Here is a 16,824-nt window from a genome sequence, read left to right as displayed (position 1 = left end):
CATTTTGATAATGAGGTGAATATGGAATCGCAAGCAAACACAAAATAAAACTGGATTTTATTCTAAAAAGCAAACCCGGCAGAATTAACAACAGAATAAAGAATACATTACTGCCCTCTCATAATTGCAAACACAGTACTGCTTGTTTATCTGGTATCATACCCTGCTGGTATACGGCGGTGTGTGGAAACTGCTGCTGCCTTTTTGCTCACAAATTGCCCTAATTCCAGTGATTGCTTCGTGTTAATAAACATCGGGCTGAATAGATGCACTGCCGCCTCAGCAAAACAAACTTCTGGTGAGATGCAAATAGAAGCACATACAAAGCAAACCTTTGGCTAATTATACCGCCAAGTCCCTGAGCACCAGAAACGGAGTGTAACACGCAGCGTGTGCTCTAGATGTAAGGAGGAAACAGAACAAACTGCATGTTCTCAGTTTGTTTACATCTTAATAAACCTTACTGTACATCAATTCACACTGTAATACATTAGTACGACGTCTCTTTGCTTACAATGTTTTGGCAACTTTTAAGACTTGGTTTACAGGAAACTACAAAGGCAGGGGATAAGAATCACAAATTTAGCTTCAACTGAGTTCAAGCAAAGTTAAAAACAATTCAACAGAACCACATAAAAACAAAACAAAACTGCTGAGCAGTTCTGTGGTGATCTGGTTAAGATACAAAACACAACAGTGGTAGAAAATATAAAAGCTAAAATGTTTAGGAGGTTCACTGGAGCGTATGCAGTTACTCTGCAATAGCACACAAAAATGACAACTATTGTTGGACCTATGACCTTTTTCCGAGCTATATGGAAACAGAATTTAAAAAGGCACTAAACTTTAAAAATGTACACTGTCATGGAAAAGCCTACAAGGCTGGGGCTCTGCTGTGGCAAGTGACTAAAGCAAGATTCTGCCTTTACTTTTAGTCTAAACATTTGTCAGTGGTTCAGTCGTCCTTCTTATCGGAGGTGCTTTCTTCCTCCGTTCCTTTTGAATCGAGCTGACCAGTGAGTTCCAGATCTCCCGGCAGCGCCTCTTGGATCGCATGGTATCTCTGAAGCTCCAGGTAGGTGGTGAACAGCTTGGCGTATACTGGGTGGTTCAAAGCGAAGGCTTGAAATTCACCTGTGGAATTACACACAAAAGGAAAAGCAGTAGGGGAGCAGCCTAAAGTAGAAAAACCGAAATATGAAGTAAAATAAGGCAAAAAAACGCAGACTGCCCGTGAAGCTGTGTCTGAAGTTAAGGTCAACTCACTGAATGTGATGTAACCGGAGCCATCAGCATCAATCTCTTTGAAAAGTTTGGCCATGTTCAGATCTGACACACCCAGAGCAGAGTAGAGCAGAGCGGTGAATTCCTCGCGTGTGATTTTCTCATCCTCGTCCGTGTCAAACAGCTTCATCACAGAGAACAAAGCAAGATTAAAATGTGTTTTCAGTTTTATTGTGGATTAAAAACTAAAAAAAGTCTTGTCTAAGTAAACCCAGATCCTGTTATTTGGCAAATAGCAGTGAAAGCAGTGCTGTGTATAAGAATAGATACCGGTTGCAGGTTAACATTATCTCTCAGTGGAATCTGTAACTAAATATCTGAATAATTCTTGATTTATTCCAGTGGCTAAAGCTGTCTTCAAGAATTTGAAATGCTAAATTACATGAGCCAACTTAAACTATAAACATCTCTTTATATATTTACAGGATAACTAAAATACTTGTAGTTACCTTGAAAGCCATGCTAAGAACGTCTTCAGTGTTGGCTGGTCGACACAGGATGGTCACACCAATGACATACTCTCTGAAGTCTATACTACCATCTCCATTCTAGTCGGGGGGGAAACAGCAAGAAATGTTGATTGATTGCATATAAATAGGATAAATAAAGTATTTTATCTTTTTAACCTTTATCCTCAAACAGTTACATGGTTGTTAACGAAGAGGTACTAATGTCCTTCGTGACAAAATCCTGATTATTTCACAGATAACAATTCCATATCACTGTCAAACATTTCACCAAAATAAAACAGGATTCCTTCTGTGCTTCACTCATGTCTTCTTGTCCTTTCACCCAACTTTCCTGCTCTGAAGTATAAGACTATGTGATGAGGTCAAACTGCTTTAATTATACTGTACATTCCTCCTCCCCTTAATAAATCCTGAAGACACAACACGGCCCCCTCCCTTATTCACTGTCCTGGTTGCACAGCAGATGCCCATACAAAGATTTATCCACAAAAAATGATTAATTCTTTAAGCGAAATCCAATACTTCCTCTACAGTCTGTCGTGTCTCACCCTATCAAACAAGGCAAACAGCTCCCTGAGGGCGGGGTTAATGGGGAGCTTCAGGAATTTAGCAAACTCCTCAATACCGATGCGTCCTCCGTGACAGGAACCGGCCATGGCAGCGAAGCTTTCCAGCTCCTTCCTGACGTTGTCCCACTTTAGACTGAAGGATATGATATTTTTGAATATTACTGTTAATGCCCATCTGATGCCGCCATAGTACTTGGTGAGACATTCTTACTTCAGTTTGCGGTTTATTTTGGTGAACTCCACCAGACCGGCCTCCATGGGTAACGTCAGTTCTCCTGCAGAGATCATCAGGCGACAGTCCTCATATGTGTGGTCTGTCACTGGGATGCCCAAAGCACTGCAGAGAGTGAATGCAGACAGTGTCAGCTTGAAAGAAACGGACTAAAAGTATACGTTAAATGCATTGTACATTAAAACTGCATTAAAAAGTATTGTTTAATATACAGTATGACTCTGCTTAGGTACTCTGCTATTACTCTGTTACATTTATGTTCAACTTCATGTGTGTTAATTTAGGAGTTTCTATTGACTGTTAATGTGAGTTTATTTCCTTGTTAGAAAATGTAGCTCACGTCTAGATATGTGTTTTATATTCACCATGAGTTTTAACCTATACAGTATTTTTATTTTTGTTGTTAATCTGCATTCTAAACAGTACTCCATCATTAGAACGCTCATGTCTCAACTCACTGTGCCATGCGTTCCCTCACTTTGCTGGCAAACACAGCCGGACTTTTCTTTTCCTCCTCTGAGGGAATATGTGGAGGAAGGAACTGGAAATTTGAGCAAACAGATAAAAATTAAAGGTCAGGCAAAGGGGCAAGGGGGGGGGGAAACATGTTCCCAAAACATTTGTGGTGGAAAAATAATCCCTTCCTGCAGAATACAGATCTTTATCAGTTGACTGCACACAGTACATAACAATGATTGGATAATAATAATTATAACGCTAAACCTCGATGTTGAACATCATAATAAAACATGATAAAAACGTTACCTCTATCTCTACTGTGGTGTACAGTTGACAAAGAGTGAGAAGCAGAAGTGTCATCCTGCAGACAAAAGAAGTGAGTCAGCTAACTGTGTTCGCAGAAGGCTGAGGTGTCGTCTCTAAGAAAGAGACAGACTATTGATAGGATAAAAAATCACTTAAAATGCAAAAAGGACACACTTACGAGCCAAAACCCTGCCATGTCCAAGAAATTGTATCCTGAAGAAGAAAACTAGAAATTATTATCTATATAACAATTATCTAAAATAATATGAATAGTCCATTTTCACAGTCAAATACAGCTACAAAACTGGGTTTGTGTACTGTAATTAGGATGTGAAGTAAAATGAAATGACCAAAATAACTCACCAGTTTGTTCAGATATCTCACAAGTACAGGCTGCACAGGGACTCCTGGGATAAAGGCCCCTGCAGGTGGCGCAAATACAACAGAAGCAATTCTCAAATTAATGGAAACAGTTTCTGTGCATCAGAGCTGCAAAAACACTCCAGACATTGTAGTACAACACCTTGTTTAAAGGTGATGAGACAGGAGCGATTAGTACACGTCCCCTCTGGAAAGATCAGAACCTGAGGAACAAAGCATTATTATTAACATGACAAGCAACCAAAAGTCAAAAAATCAAAGTCAAACAACCCTAAGTTTTCCTTAAGGTGACCTGTCTGTTTTGATTTTAAGCTCAGTTATAACCAACATAAATAAAAAGTGGACATGTGATCCAACACAGCCAGTGTGGTCCTGCTGCAGCTGAAACAGCCCAGCTGTGGTGAACTGTAGCCAGTGGTCATCTCGTCCAATTAGATTTCATCTGCTGGGAAACTCTATCTGTGTTACATCATGTGTTGTTTTACTTATACATAATGGCAGTTGGAGCCAGACAGTGAAGAAGTGGGTGATGTTTTTGCCTTACAGTAAGTTACCAGGTGGTAACTGAAGCAGGGCTTCCCCGTGTTCATGACTCTGATTTTCTCTCAGTAAAAATACATGCATCATTTGGTCAAGTAGAAACACTAAACTGACTACTGTGTATTTATCACTGTATGTGACCCTGTGATGGACTGGCACACCGTCCAGGGTGTAGCCCTGTCAGTTCCCCCTACAACCCTGGAAAAGGATTAAGCACTAAAGGGAGAAAACCACAATTGTAAGGCGACGGCAGGTTGTCGTGTATGTGGGTGTTGTCAATGACCTGTGGCCACTGTCCTCCTGACTTGGCTCTCTTCTCAATCTCCCGGATTGTGTTTTTCCTTGAATCAGGGTCCGTTCTGGAAACTAGCACTGGCTGGAGGCAGCGCACAAACCCTAAAGACGGAGGAAAAGAAGGAACCAGAATTCAATTTAAAAATAATAATTTGGTCAATTCTTATCTTTGGTATTAGAATAGAAATGCACAAAGATTTTCTTAATTCACCAGTTGACAAGACCACATGGTGTTTTTGGGGCCAAAAAGTTTGTAAAATTGTGGGTTTCTAAAAAATTCTAAATAAAAAGAAAACATATTTAATGTATATATGTGTTATGTAGGTCTGACAATTTAGCTAGTGTTGATGGTTGTTGTAAAACAAACAGGAAAACTCATTTTTAAAATAAAACCTCAAATCAAAGCAGTCCAGTAAGTGGTTGTGACTGAAAGAAACCTGAATAAGAATAATAAAAAAATGTCTCACTGCCAAATATAGGAACAGCCAGGTTCTCAGTGCGGGACACAGTGGAGGGAAGGCCTGCAATGATGCACACAATCCCATCAAAGAAGGAGGAGTGGGGCCCTACAACCAGGATGGGAGCCTCGCTGCTGCACACCTGCTTCCCCTTGACCACCACCCTGAAGCCCAGGCAGAAAAAGTAGGCTCTGCCCAAGGCGGACATTATCCTCTGACACATGAACCTGGGTAAAAACAAACAAACAAACAACAAATTTAGAGGGTTAAATTCCATGGTTATATACTGATTCTAATATAAATAGGACTGTAAACAATGAGAGCAGGGCAAGTTATAAAAGAAATAAATGTTTTTTAATCAAAAAGGTCTGATCAGTGTTTTCTTGAAAGGAAGTGTTGCGTAATTTTGTTCTTTTCGTGCTGCATTTTACTACTAAACTTCCTTTGTCAATCACTTCCTCATAATAAAAAAAAACCTTCTAAAAGGTCCAAATAAGTACCATATCGAAAAGAGGGCAAAATGACTGTTCGAATTTAGGAAACTGTGATTGTGACAAAGGTTTCAAGCTTTCAAGCTTTCATTTTTGGCCCTAAAAAATATACTATATACTAATATATTATGTCATAATTCTATAGTCTACAACCACACTTTCATGCACTGACCACCCAGAGTGTTAACTCTGGGTGGTCAGTTTTAAGATAAAAGTGAGTTATATTCAAGCAGACAAATAGTTAGGATCACATAAACAGGGCGTGGTCGTGCGTCACTTGTACAGACTGGTTGACAGTTGAATAATAAGATACACCCTGCTTAGGTGAAATACTGCAGTTATTTGAGATGAATATACAGATATGATGTCAGAATGAAAAACATATTTATCTGTTTTTAACACCTATCAAATTCAATGCAAATTCAATGTTTTTACCACTAGAGGGAGTCCACATACTGTACTATCAGTGGTACACGTACCGTAGTTTGTGAAACTCTGGTCTGCGTGACAACTTGTTTTCTACGAACCATAGTTCTCTAGTGTTTTTTCTATGGTAATTTTTACATTATGTTCATTTAGGCAGCCTGGTGTTTGTTATATGTATTTTACTGTAGCTGGTAAAGTGTGTATGACATCTCTAATATTTTCTGATGGCCTGTGCTGCCAGCCTGGGACATGCTGTCCCCAAGGCCTGGCCAATTTAATGGGAGACTGTGTTTGTTTCCTGGTTACCGTCTCCAGCCTGTCATTGGTCGCACGGCTCCTTTCAGGGGATGCTGGAAGGTTGTTATGACAGACACGGGCCATGTCACCATCAGGACCAGGGACAGCAGGACTGCACGGACAGGGACCAGGAAGACTCCCAGGAGGACACACTGTATGGACAGAATCACATATGTGGATTCACCATAAATTAGCAGAGCCCTATAGCATATGGGGAAGTGTGCTGTCAGAGTCAACTCCAGCCCCGGTCTCTGACAGAGAGCAGAAAAATGAACCACTGTGTGGAAATACATGCAAAGCACAGGCAGCTTTTCTAGAAGGCACACAACAGTTCTCATTGTTTGTGCTCCACATAACAAGGCATGACAAGCCGATTGTCAGAGCGTTCACGGAGACGATTAGAGGCCCTGATTACACAGCGATAAAGGGATTTCACACCAACTCTCGATGACGATTCTTCAAAGTCTGAATCATTAGAGTGCAGTGACACCATACTCACTTTAATAACTGTAGCTCTGGACAGCTTAGTGTCCTGCACGAACGGGTTGATGACCGCAGGCAGGAGGAGAGACTGCTGTCTCGGCAGGGCGAACACTCGGTGTGGAGCCATGACAGTCCAGGCTGCGGAAACACGAGCAATGGTTGAGGTTGAACCGCCGTGGTTCTGTCATTTCACTTCCTCAACATTTTAACCTATTGCACATTCCGACAACGCAGGCCCAGGAGGGAGTACATAAAGGATTTACGAAAGAAAACAACGTGAGCTGCACAGGAGGCTCCACCTCCAGCGAGGTTTCCAGGGCCGGCTACAGCCGTTTTGGCAACCCGGACAATGTCGCTCTTGGGTGCACCCCTAATACTTTTTACTAATTTGCTACTTCCAACTCTACATTTTTCTTATATTTTCTTATTTCTTCATTAAGGCGAGTAAAGTCAAAAATTTACAAGATGAAATTTGTAGGTCCATAAAACTAAAAATAAATATAATGTTCTAATATAACTTTATAAGAAAGAAGCCACCAATTCATAAGATTTACGTCACAATATTACCTGAACTACAGTTATTTTACAAAAGCGAATAAAAGTCATACATTTATAAGATTAAAGTTTTAGTACTATGAGAAAATAGTCTGATAATATGACAATAACATTACATTTGAAGGCACAAGATCATAAGAATAAAGTGGAAATATTCGCAGATAATATGTCAAGTTATTTTAAGAAAGTATTAAAATATAAATATTACCACAGTTTATTAAGTACGTTTATTAAAATAAATAAAGCCGTTATATTAGCAGAAAAAAATACGCTTATGACCAAAGTATCTATGTCACAAACAACTGTTCAAACCATTATGTAGTATTAACAGAACAAAAGTTATAAATTGGTCCTTGTGTTGTAATAGTAGCAGAAAAATAAAGTTTAAGAATCAGTGCCATAAGACTGAAAAAGGTATGTGAGCAGTTATTAGCTAAAAATAGCTTAAAAAATCAACAAAAAAAGTTACATTTTCTATACATTCTGTTAAGGAACGCGAATCCAATACATTTTAATGTACAATAAAAATATAATATATTGTAGTCCAGGCTGATTTGCTGATGAAGTTTATTTGAAACATAGCCCACAAGATGGCGTACTTTCACAAAAAACAACAACCGTGTGTACCTTAAAAAACTTCACTCCAGGAATTATTTGTTTTTATTTGGGTCAGTGTGTCGGTGTGTGGGGGGGTTTGTCTCTGGTCCGACCCTTTTGTAAATTGTTGAGACTTTTCCAATAAATCATGACCCGTTTTTGGCCACCTTTCATCTTTATTGATGACAATAACAAAGTGCACAAGCATTACAAACAACACAAAACACAATTACTGTAGTGCCAACACCCAGGAATAAAAAAAAGATTATTAAACAATACTACTGCGGTATTCTTGTCATGATTCCATCAAGCAGCAAACCTATAGAGCCACTGAAGGCAACCTGTGCCTTAAACCTCCCTGTACCATTAGTGAAGGAACTAAAATACATGGAAAAGTCATGACTATAATCAGGTCTCCATTTTGTTCTGTTTCCTTGTAGAGTCCCATTAAAAGTGCTAAACAAAAATAGAAATATCGTGTGCCTGCAATACTACTTTCTGACATTCAGACAATACTGAACAGTCCCATCAGACATAGACATACACGGAATATAAGTTGTGTATATGTGTATATATTTCGGACTTTACGCGAAAGCAAACTCTAAAGCACCATTTTCGGTCATACATATTGTGCAAATTCATTTTTTCAAATGTTTTGCGCAACAATGAGAGAAATTAGTTAAAAATGATACATTTACAAAAATCTTGTACACTTACCTTGAAATATCCTCATGTGATTTAAAAAAAATTAAAATTAAAATTTTTATTTTTATGCAACAAAAACATCACAGCAAAGTATAGCACTGCTTCTGGTGCAGCGTGGACATACCTGATGTCTGAGTGAAAAAGGCAAAAAAAACACAAAAAACTAAAACAATAAAACATGGGGGGTTACACGTTCATTAATAAATCTGCAACAGCATTAAAAATCAAACGTCACAATAACACATTTATGAAGCAAACATCAAGTTGCCTATGTTCAGCATTTGCAGAAGGTCTTAAAGTACCTCTGTACAAAGCTGAGGGCTGGTTATTCAGGCTGAAAAGGGACACACCCCCTCGGGGGGGGCATTGTTGCCAGAAAAAAAAAACAACTTATGACTGAGTGCACTGCAGCAACCCCATGTTGTGCACACTCTAATGCCAATGTCTTTCTGAGGCCCAACTTCCTTTCAGATATTTAGACGTGGTGAAGTCTTTCAAAATGATGAACAGCCCAGCCAGTCCTTTGTGATTTCACCCAGTTTGACGATCTTCAAGCTGCTGTCTTCCAGTTTGAAATAGTGGTTGCCTTTGAAGAAGTAGCTGTAATCTGTCGAGACAAAAAGCCCAGTTGAATTATACTTCCATCGTATTAAAAAAAAATGAACATGCATCTCTCTCTAACGGGTAAATAATCCGATTAATGATATTTGAGGATTAACTGCGCAGATTAAATCAGGTCATGGGTCTTCTCTCTGGATTAAGCTGATCAGGCAGCATACAGAGGCAGCTCTGTGGAAGGGAACAGACTGGCGTTATATAAAGACCGCGTGGGGAAGAGGCAAAGCCATGCTTACTGGACCATGTGGAAGTTTGGAGAGCAGTAATGGAAAAACCCCTGGTTTCTTGCCATAGAAATCTACATACCGCCGAAGAGTCCGAGGATACATAGCTGAGTCTTAGGAGGGTGTTTACTAATCTGAAGGCCAATTGAAGGTAGTGAGCAGGACCCTACTCACTGAGCAAGGAAAATGATGATGGTTTAAAATCACTGAAAATTCAAGCACTGCATAGAAAGACTTGTGAAAAACAGATTCTCTCCCACGGTGTGTTTAGTTCTGCAGAGAGAGAGAGACTCCCTGACTTTAAAATGACTCCCTTCATATACCACTGATACACTTGGTTTATTTGTCTATAAGCCTACCAATCAAAAAGCAGTCCGCCGTCATCATTCCTTAAAATACCTGAAGTAATCCTAGCTGTACTGCAGCGTTTGCTTTATAGGGCTCCATCTGAGCCAATACACTAACAGAAGTACTGTGTTTTTCAGACTATAAGTCGCTCCGGAGTATATATCTTTACCAATAAAAAAAAATGGAGTTCTTTGCTTCAGACTCGGTTTTTATCCACTTCTAAATCTTTTCCCTAAAAAGGTTATGTTCAAAGATTTTTTTGTTCTTTTTTTACCAATGCCATTAAGACTGAAGGCTGCATCCAGTCCATCTGGGATGTCATTCCAGGATTCAGCAATAAGTCTGGGGAAGCCTGGGTCCACTGCACCTCTCTCTTCATCATATCTGTATACACAAGACAGAAATATGCATTGGTTTAACGTGCCGTGTCTTAGTGTTACACCACACACACACACAGACGCACACTCAACAGCCAGACATAAACAGTATGAACTCCCATGTTGTGTTAGGGCTAAAAGGGCGGCTGTGGTTTTACAGCACAGTTCAGGTCAAACCAAACACTAAATACAGAGTTTTAGCCTCACAAAACCATGGATAACTCAGGGTCGTCACCTCCAGAAATTTTCTCCGGCAAAAAGATAAGTCTTTCTGTTCTTTCTGAAGCTGAAGGCTGCATCGATTTGCTCCAGGTCTGAGGGGAGGCCGAGGCTGGAGAGCTTTTTGGGGTAACCTTTCTCCAGCTGATCCGCTTTGTAGACCCATACCTCATTGCCTGGATGAGAAAAGAAAATACATTTTATAGAAATATAACAAATAAATAACTGACTTTAACACAGGACTGGACACCAAACACGCTTTCATATCAAATATGTGAATGTTTAATCGATTTAGATATTAACTTTGTTTGTCATCTAAAGCAGTTCAGCTGCAAAAGTCATTCCAGCAGAGAAATCTGTTCCATAAATCTCATCAGTATTCATTTTGGTAAGATACAAGGAACCGTTCTTTAACCGCTAATAACTATTGCTGAACATCTCAAGTGTCTTCAGAGTGCACAGCAGAGTGCCAACATTCTTGTCTGTCATTTTGTTTCACTAAAAACAAAACCCTTGATTCTGAAACGGAAAAGTGTCTGAGAGTAAAAAAAAAAAGGAAGAAAATCTACTGTTACTTATAAAAGTAAAACAGTTTCTGGAATCCAAACAAACAGAATAGTGATAGAAACTTGATGGACAGGTTATGTAATTCAAAATTAACTAGTGCCGGCAGCAAAAACAAATGACAGATCAATAGTGTTTGAAACAGATTATGTATCAATGTATTCTGATCTTATTTTTAGCATTAAATAGGAATAAGGTCATCTCAAATTGGATGAAATTCAAGTGTTTTTTCTTCAGTTAAGTAGAGATTCAAAACATTCCTTATGAATGTGTCAGTGCAACAGAGGAAGGCAGTGGTCTGAGAATTGCGCTATCTACAAAATGGGAGTACTGCAGAAAAAAAATAAAAGAACAACTGCACTGGTAGAACGCCCACCTAAAACATTAACTCTGCAGAAAGTTCAAATCTTATTTATTATGAATCCAACTAATTCTCTCCCACTGCATACCTGCGAAGAAGACAGAGTTTTCCTCCAGTGGGTTTTCATAAGCAGCATCTATCTTGCTGGGGAGGTCAGGCCAGTAGGTGGCCACCAGCATGGGACCATTGGGTTTGCTTCTGAAGTTGACTGACCGGAACAGGAACCTGGCAGACAGAGAGGTGAGAGTGGGTGAGCATTTAGGGAAAAGGAGTTGGGGGTGAGTGAGGGAGTGAGGAGCAGAGGGGAGGGGGTGAGGCTGAGGTGAGCTGTATGTGTAGGAAGAGAGGGAGGTTTTAGTGCAAGTGCTTCACTGGCTGAACCAGCCACAATGGCCTGATTCATGAGCATCTGGTTCTCGTTAGGACTGGGGCTGCCGACGCCAGTGGAACAAGACCCATCTTGCCCGGATTTCCAATTCACAGCTGCACAACAACCATGGCTTCCCAAACTCTTTTCCACTGACCTATTTTATAAGAGGCAACAGATCTGCCAGATGAAAAGAAGGGCTGGGACACTGATAAAAATGAAGATGGATCTTAGATTTAGGAGGGATTAAAGGAGACGCACATTTTAGCCTAAAAAGTTTTTGTTTAGTTTAGTTTAAAGAGTTTTCTTGGGAGTTCACTGTGTACAGTTATATAATTATAATTTACTATTATTATTTTTTTAACTTGGTAAATCCTGACACATATTATACCTGTCATCTTCTGTCTGTTTTTTCAGATTATTTCCTTATTTCCAAAGATGCACAAGGAACTCACAAACAAACAACCCCCCTACACCCTTAACTGTCCCTCTGAACTGCTAATATCTGATCCTGAACATCTGTAATTGTACCTCAACGCCTCTAAATAATCTTCAATAATCCCACCACAGGCCTGTGACCTCAGTGTGGGTGAATCTGCACCAAGATGCTCTCAGGAGGCAGGCTATCTTAAAAAAAAACGCTTTCATCATCAACATCCTACTGCATTGGTCCAACAGACACATTCAGGTTTTATTTTTAAACCAACTCATCGTCTAAGCCCGACACTGTCTGCTTCAGAATCAGTAGGTAAAGCTGTGTCCTGCTAACAGCTCCTGGCTCTGGTTACATGAACATGTGTTATCACTGAGAAATATTTGTTCTGTTAAATTACAGTCCTAATTCCAAATTAGCAGTTTGGCCAAACTGTTTTCTGTGGGACAGACTTTATAATTGCCTTCAGCCTAAGCCCCCAGACAGACACACACAGTAAAACGCTGACGTCAGGACTACACTACAGGCACTGCTGGTTGCATCATGTTAGGATTTGTCCTACACTGAACACAGTGCTGTGCCAGAAGACAAGCAGTGATCGAGATTAAGAGGAAATGTCGAGCGCCAACAAGAACTCATGTGAAAACAATACTCTTTCCTCCGTCGTTATATGAAACTTGTGAAATAAAAGACCATTTCACAATGTTTTGAGTGAAGTCGAATACCCCAGTTATCTGAAGAGTTAAAACACCATGACTTGATGTCCGCGCTTCAAAAGAGCCTCACATGTGCCGCTCGGCTGATCACTGTGAATGTGTGGAAAAAAGCCAAGCTAGGTGACATGTTGTGAGGGGAGGGGGCAGAAAGGGGGGTAAACCCAGAGAGGATTAAAATCTCTGCAAAATCAAAGACTGAACCCTATTGGTATGAAGGTGAACTGCCTGTTGACATCAAAATTCCAGTGACACTGGGAATCTTTCATTTTACGAGTAACTGATTTTACTCTGAGAAATATTTTACTGCCCCACTATTTAAGAAGTACTGTTCTACACTAAGGTTTGACTGCACACATACAGTCCACTTACCAGACTGTGGAGTGGTATCAGTGAAGGAGAGGCTGTTTTTACATCTACATTAGCTGTCACTGTCACAGTCAGTTTTCATCCCGTTCTAACACTGTGTTCCTGTTAATAATTACCTGTCCTTAAAGAAGAACGTCTCTCCTCTGATTTGAGCTACGGCATCAAAGACCACCGGCTCACGACAGATGTCCATTGGGGTAACAGGACCTTGAGTTGGGGGCATAGGCTTGTCTGTCGACACGCCTGATTTAAAGAGATTCAGCAACATCATGTGTTATTTACAATGCGTGAAATTAATATTTCCTTAGCCGTGGTTTCTGTCCCGACCACTGGCCTCACGTGACGTTTCTCCTCACCGTACAGTTCCTGGATGCCCTGAATGTCATCATGAGAGAGTCTGAAGTCTTTGGTGAAAGTGTAAACGGGGGCCATCAATGCTCCAGGGTCCTGGGAGTGTTCCAAACCAAGGGCATGACCAAACTCATGGGCTGCCACCAGAAACAAACTGTAGCCTGAGGACACAGGACACAGTCAGAAATGTTGGCGGTCTGAATGTGTGATAAAGAAATCGTCGGTCTGTACGGCTACGACTGGCTCACTTCCTACCTTGGTCGGGACAAAAACCCCATTTACGATCGTCGTCGTAGCTTTTAGTGGTGGCACACCACATCTTGCCATCACTGCGCCCAGATGCAGTGCAGGAGTCGTAGGTGTCACTCAGGAAAGTGAAGGGGAAAACACAGGGATCTCCGTTTGCATTTCCTCCAACTGTGGACATGGCTGAGGGAGGAACGGACGTGTAGACATGACGGGTTTGTTTTTTAAAGGATAGAAATCAAAACCAGATGACTGGGAACAGCTCAGCACAGACAACTGAAAAACAACTGTCAACTCTCATTCAAATCTCACTTTGAAATTGCAAATACAGGAAGTGTCTTATGCAACATCAACATCCTGTTCAGCAAATGCTGTTATACACTAGAATACGCAGCTCTCTGCCTCGTCCTGTGTGTTTGTCTGACCAAACTTCTTCTCTTCAAGCAGTCCCACTGACTGAATGGAAAATAAACCCTGCCACTGCACATTAAAATGCTTTCATAGCCATTTGGCAGACCACAAGCAAGACTGGAACAGCCTGCTGGGGGATTCCTGTCGACCAGCACATGACAGGGAACCACACATGGCACATGGGAGTAAAATGAATCTCAGCAAACACTGAGACAGACGCTTGTGTTTCAAAGACAGTGTTTACAACAGTAAATATATATCTGAATAAATAATGTCTTAGTCTTTGTCATTCTGTACATGCACCACTACACCACCTACCAGTTTCAGGGCAGAACCCGTAGGTCTTGTCCCGGTCGTAGTCCTCAGTAGTGGCACACCAGCGGTAACCATCGTCCCTGCCCTGAGTGGTGCAGGAGTCGTACTTGTCGCCCTGGAATGTGAAAGGAAACTTGCAGGGAGCGCCATCTGCATTTCCACCCATGGTGAATAACACTGCAGAGAGAAGGTGATTATGAAGACAATGATCAATGACAATAAATACTGCATTCATATCTAGTCTGTTATTTTGTAATATATAGGTTTTCTTTTATAATATCTAAGGAAATATAAAAAAAATCCGAATTGGACAAATGGACGATATTGGAAAAAGAAAGGTTCCATACGTACTGTCTTTCTGTCAAGACTCCGAGGAGCAACTTATAATTTAGTGATATGAACAACTTCTTTGTAATAAACCTTTAGATGGCACTAACTACAACAGAAGTCCAGATGTTACATTCATTTACTCACTTTAATTTCCATTATTATTTTTTGACTAAAAGTATTTATCAGCCTTGTGGTGTACCTACATTCATGAGGACAGAATCCATATTTGCCATCATCATCAAAGTTGTAAGTGGTGGAGCACCACAGGAAGCCGTCGTCACGACCCTGAGATGTACAGCTGTTGTATTCGGTGCCCTGGAACAGGAAGGGGAATTTGCAGAACTCTCCGTCGGCGTTGCCAAACTTAACCTTCACCACTGTAAAACACCAAAAGAACAGGTGATACAACTCTCCGATGTACTATCACGATGAGACAAAGCTAATTATTAAAGACGGGTTCCTGCACGTTGACGACGTTGCTATTGTTCCTGAGCTAACTGTAAACACGGGGCTACCTGAAACTGCCAGTGGGCTTTTGGCACTGTGCACAAGAAAAGGAATGTCACAGTCTGATTGTTTTTGCACAATATTAGGAATAATGGCAAAGGCAGATGACAGGAATCTGGGTCAATATCTGTTAAAGTAAATGGAAGTGGTAGAGATTTTCTTCTTTTCCTATTCAGCCTGCAGACAGTCAGACCAAACAATGAGTTCAGTCCATAAAAGTCTTACATTAAATAAATATTATCTGACATGAATGACACGTCAGCTATGGCACAGATTAAATCTTTGTCGGTTTAGACATCGTTGGCTTCATACTGCAGTTTGCCTCCACGTATTAAACTGTACTTCAGTGATTAACTGCAGTACAAACTCATTACCTTGGCCCTCTCCCAGTGTCCACTGCTCATCATCATCAAAGTGGGAGTCTCCTCCGATTCCTGCCCCCGGAGCGAAGGCGTGAGCCAAGAGGCCGTCTTTGCCGTCAAAGGGATAACCGTCTCCGTGCTCTGTTTATGACATCATCACAGTATAATTTACCCAGTGTGTTGAAAGAGTGATTGTTGATAAATGTTATCGACAGGTTGACCACGGTGTCAGTCATCTTAGACAGTCTCTCTGTCAAATATCAATAGGACAGTGTCACGAGCCTTTAGTGACATCACTATTATAAAGGTTTGCTGTGTCTCCTCTGTCACTGCTGAGGAGCAGGGCACCAGAAGACAGCTTCTGACAGCCGACCTAAAAACACAAACACGTTCTTATCAATACACATGGCATACCGTTGCGTCCAAAATTAATCATGATGTCCGCCTCTCCGTCCATGAGTCGGGTGAATGTGAGCGGAGTGACATCGCTCCACACTTTGAAGGCTCTGAAGAAGGCATCGTTGATGACCTCCTCGTCCAGGTCCATGGTGTAGCCCAGGATTCTGGAGAAGAGAAAGGGAATGGCATGAAATCCTCAGCTGTAATTCATCACCAAGAACACGAGAGCCACACCTAGGGTTTGTCTTTGGACCGATATGTGCACATGTGGCCCACTTTTGGTTACCAATTGCTGTTTTACCGACTTAATAAGTAATGAGAGGTCAACATGGAATCTGCAGATATGGGTTCTAGATAGAAATATGGACAGAGGTTATATTTTTCCCAAGCTGACGCCAGACAAGGAGGGGATATGAGTCATCCTGTGTCTCCTGAAACAACGGTCAGCCAGAAACTCTGTTAGACGCCTGTCAACACCGTCCTCTTACAGAAAACACTATGATCTGCTGCTTGTTGTCGTCTTTGGCTGACCATTTTCTTCACAAACACACACACACACACACACCCAGGATGTAATGATCAGGTCCACATGAAAACCGCTGATATAAATAAAACCCAATCCACATCGTTGTGAACCTCAAACAGCATGAAAACAAAAGACCTGACACACGCTGCGTAGGAATGCTGCAGTTAGCAAGACGCAAAATACAAGCACTTCAGGGCAGTGTGGGTGGGGGTGGGGTGGACTGAGGTTTGAGGAGCG

At 41.0% G+C, this 16,824-nt stretch overlaps 2 protein-coding genes across 2 annotated transcripts in view; both read right to left on the bottom strand.

Annotated features, from left to right (window-relative positions):
* Window positions 1–40: 40 nt before the first annotated feature.
* Window positions 41–7,025, bottom strand: lpcat2 (lysophosphatidylcholine acyltransferase 2). The gene is made up of 14 exons (XM_008310374.3): window positions 6,707–7,025; window positions 6,217–6,359; window positions 5,003–5,220; window positions 4,525–4,637; window positions 3,844–3,904; window positions 3,684–3,742; window positions 3,499–3,533; window positions 3,321–3,375; window positions 3,014–3,096; window positions 2,535–2,660; window positions 2,303–2,456; window positions 1,734–1,832; window positions 1,267–1,408; window positions 41–1,134 (listed from the first exon to the last, which is right to left on the bottom strand). Exons 1-14 carry the CDS (start codon window positions 6,815–6,817, stop codon window positions 956–958), a joined length of 1,578 nt encoding a protein of 525 aa, XP_008308596.1. The 5' UTR covers window positions 6,818–7,025; the 3' UTR covers window positions 41–955.
* Window positions 7,026–7,998: 973 nt separating this feature from the next.
* The window catches only part of mmp2 (matrix metallopeptidase 2), a 9,861-nt gene continuing 1,035 nt past the window's right edge, over window positions 7,999–16,824 (bottom strand). Inside the window, exons 3-13 of the mRNA XM_008310375.1 lie at window positions 16,077–16,225; window positions 15,675–15,803; window positions 14,997–15,170; window positions 14,467–14,640; window positions 13,747–13,920; window positions 13,497–13,652; window positions 13,257–13,383; window positions 11,347–11,483; window positions 10,350–10,509; window positions 10,012–10,121; window positions 7,999–9,154 (exon numbers count right to left, since the gene is read on the bottom strand). Of these exons, the coding sequence (XP_008308597.1) occupies window positions 9,042–9,154; window positions 10,012–10,121; window positions 10,350–10,509; window positions 11,347–11,483; window positions 13,257–13,383; window positions 13,497–13,652; window positions 13,747–13,920; window positions 14,467–14,640; window positions 14,997–15,170; window positions 15,675–15,803; window positions 16,077–16,225 (1,603 nt within the window). The 3' untranslated portion in view covers window positions 7,999–9,041. The remainder of the gene's footprint in view (window positions 9,155–10,011; window positions 10,122–10,349; window positions 10,510–11,346; window positions 11,484–13,256; window positions 13,384–13,496; window positions 13,653–13,746; window positions 13,921–14,466; window positions 14,641–14,996; window positions 15,171–15,674; window positions 15,804–16,076; window positions 16,226–16,824) is intronic.

The sequence above is a fragment of the Cynoglossus semilaevis genome, chromosome 5, assembly GCF_000523025.1.
Source record: "Cynoglossus semilaevis isolate Cse_v1.0 chromosome 5, Cse_v1.0, whole genome shotgun sequence".
Lineage (NCBI taxonomy): Eukaryota > Metazoa > Chordata > Actinopteri > Pleuronectiformes > Cynoglossidae > Cynoglossus > Cynoglossus semilaevis.
Note: the sequence above shows the minus strand (reverse complement) of the source record. Positions and strands in the feature narration are given on the sequence as shown.

Excerpts from the sequence above, each read along its gene's own strand:
- lpcat2 (XM_008310374.3), bottom strand. The coding sequence starts at position 6,817 with ATGGCTCCACACCGAGTGTTCGCCCTGCCGAGACAGCAGTCTCTCCTC. Across the intron at positions 4,638-5,002 it reads GGCTGTTCCTATATTTGGCA|GGTTTGTGCGCTGCCTCCAG; the intron begins GTGAGACATTTT and ends CTCCGTCTTTAG. Across the intron at positions 3,534-3,683 it reads TGAGATATCTGAACAAACTG|GATACAATTTCTTGGACATG; the intron begins GTGAGTTATTTT and ends TTTCTTCTTCAG.